This window comes from Gavialis gangeticus, unplaced genomic scaffold (genome assembly GCF_001723915.1).
Source record: "Gavialis gangeticus isolate Ggan-Ray unplaced genomic scaffold, GavGan_comp1, whole genome shotgun sequence".
Lineage (NCBI taxonomy): Eukaryota > Metazoa > Chordata > Crocodylia > Gavialidae > Gavialis > Gavialis gangeticus.
The window spans coordinates 16,703,639-16,704,752 of NW_017729022.1; the positions used below are offsets into that span (position 1 = coordinate 16,703,639).

The following is a 1,114-nucleotide window of genomic DNA, read 5'->3' on the forward strand; positions in this document are numbered from 1 at the left end:
AAAGTAACTTTAGTTTTGCCATGAAGGTGGGAGAGATTGAAAATATTCCCATCCATCCTGTACTCTGCTGACACCATGTGGCAGAAGGTCATGGATGAGCATCTTGATGACTGCAAGAAAGATAGATAACAGAAATGGTGTGATCATGCATCCCTGCCTAATGCCAGTTTGAATGGTAAAGGGCTCCACAGCAGAGCCACTGCATAGGATAGAGGCTACAGTCATCTGGTCATGAAAGAATCTTAGGATGGTGATAAATTTCCTGGGCAGCCAAAATTTGCAAAGATCTTCCATAGGGCCTCATAGTTAACAGAGTTGAAGGCTTTGGTTAAAACAATAAAGTCCATATACAGTGTTTACCTAACTGGATAGCTGCTTCCAGGAAAATCATTCAAATTATGGTCGAAACGCAAAAATGTCCTTTGCATCCTGGAATATATGAACCCAAACAATGACAGACCTGAACACAGAAGAGCTATTGTTGCCTGAGAACTCTTGGGATATATAACATTGATATTGCTGCTCTTGGCAAGACCAGACATGCAGATGAAGACCATCTGAGGGAGGAGGAGGGTGGCTATATGTTCTTCTGGAAAGGGAAACCTGCAAACAACAGCTGAATACATGGCGTTGGTTTCACCATTAAGAACCAGATTGTCAGAAGAACGACTGCATTCCCTGTTGACATTAACCAATCAGAGGCATTAATGAGGCCAGCAAAGGCCATATACAGGGACTGATGTTGTTTCCAACACTTTTTTTGGATCTGGTGAGCAACAGAGATCATGCCAGCTGCCTCATGGGATAGTCTGAAAGCATGCTGAGATTCTGGCAGGAGCTCCTTGGTGAGAGGCAGAGATGGTTCAGGAAGATGTGGGCAAGGATTTTCCCTGCTGTGGAAAGGAGGGCAATACCTTGATAATTCCCACACACAGACTTATTTTGTTCTTAAAGATAGTCATGATGTTAGCATTCTTGAAGTCCCCAGGGATTTCTATGTTGTTCCAAATTCATGGATAAATGTATTGAGTCTCAGTACCAGTAACCGGCCTTACAGATTTCAGCAGGTATGCCACCGCGGTCCAGTAGCCTTGTTGTTCTTAGTTTCCTTGAT

At 43.4% G+C, this 1,114-nt stretch overlaps 1 protein-coding gene across 1 annotated transcript in view; it reads right to left on the reverse strand.

Annotated features, from left to right (window-relative positions):
* RPAP3 (RNA polymerase II associated protein 3) overlaps positions 1-1,114 on the reverse strand; it is a 51,941-nt gene extending 50,827 nt beyond the window's left edge. Inside the window, exon 1 of the mRNA XM_019514627.1 lies at positions 942-1,114. Within this exon, the coding sequence (XP_019370172.1) occupies positions 942-962 (21 nt within the window). The 5' untranslated portion in view covers positions 963-1,114. The remainder of the gene's footprint in view (positions 1-941) is intronic.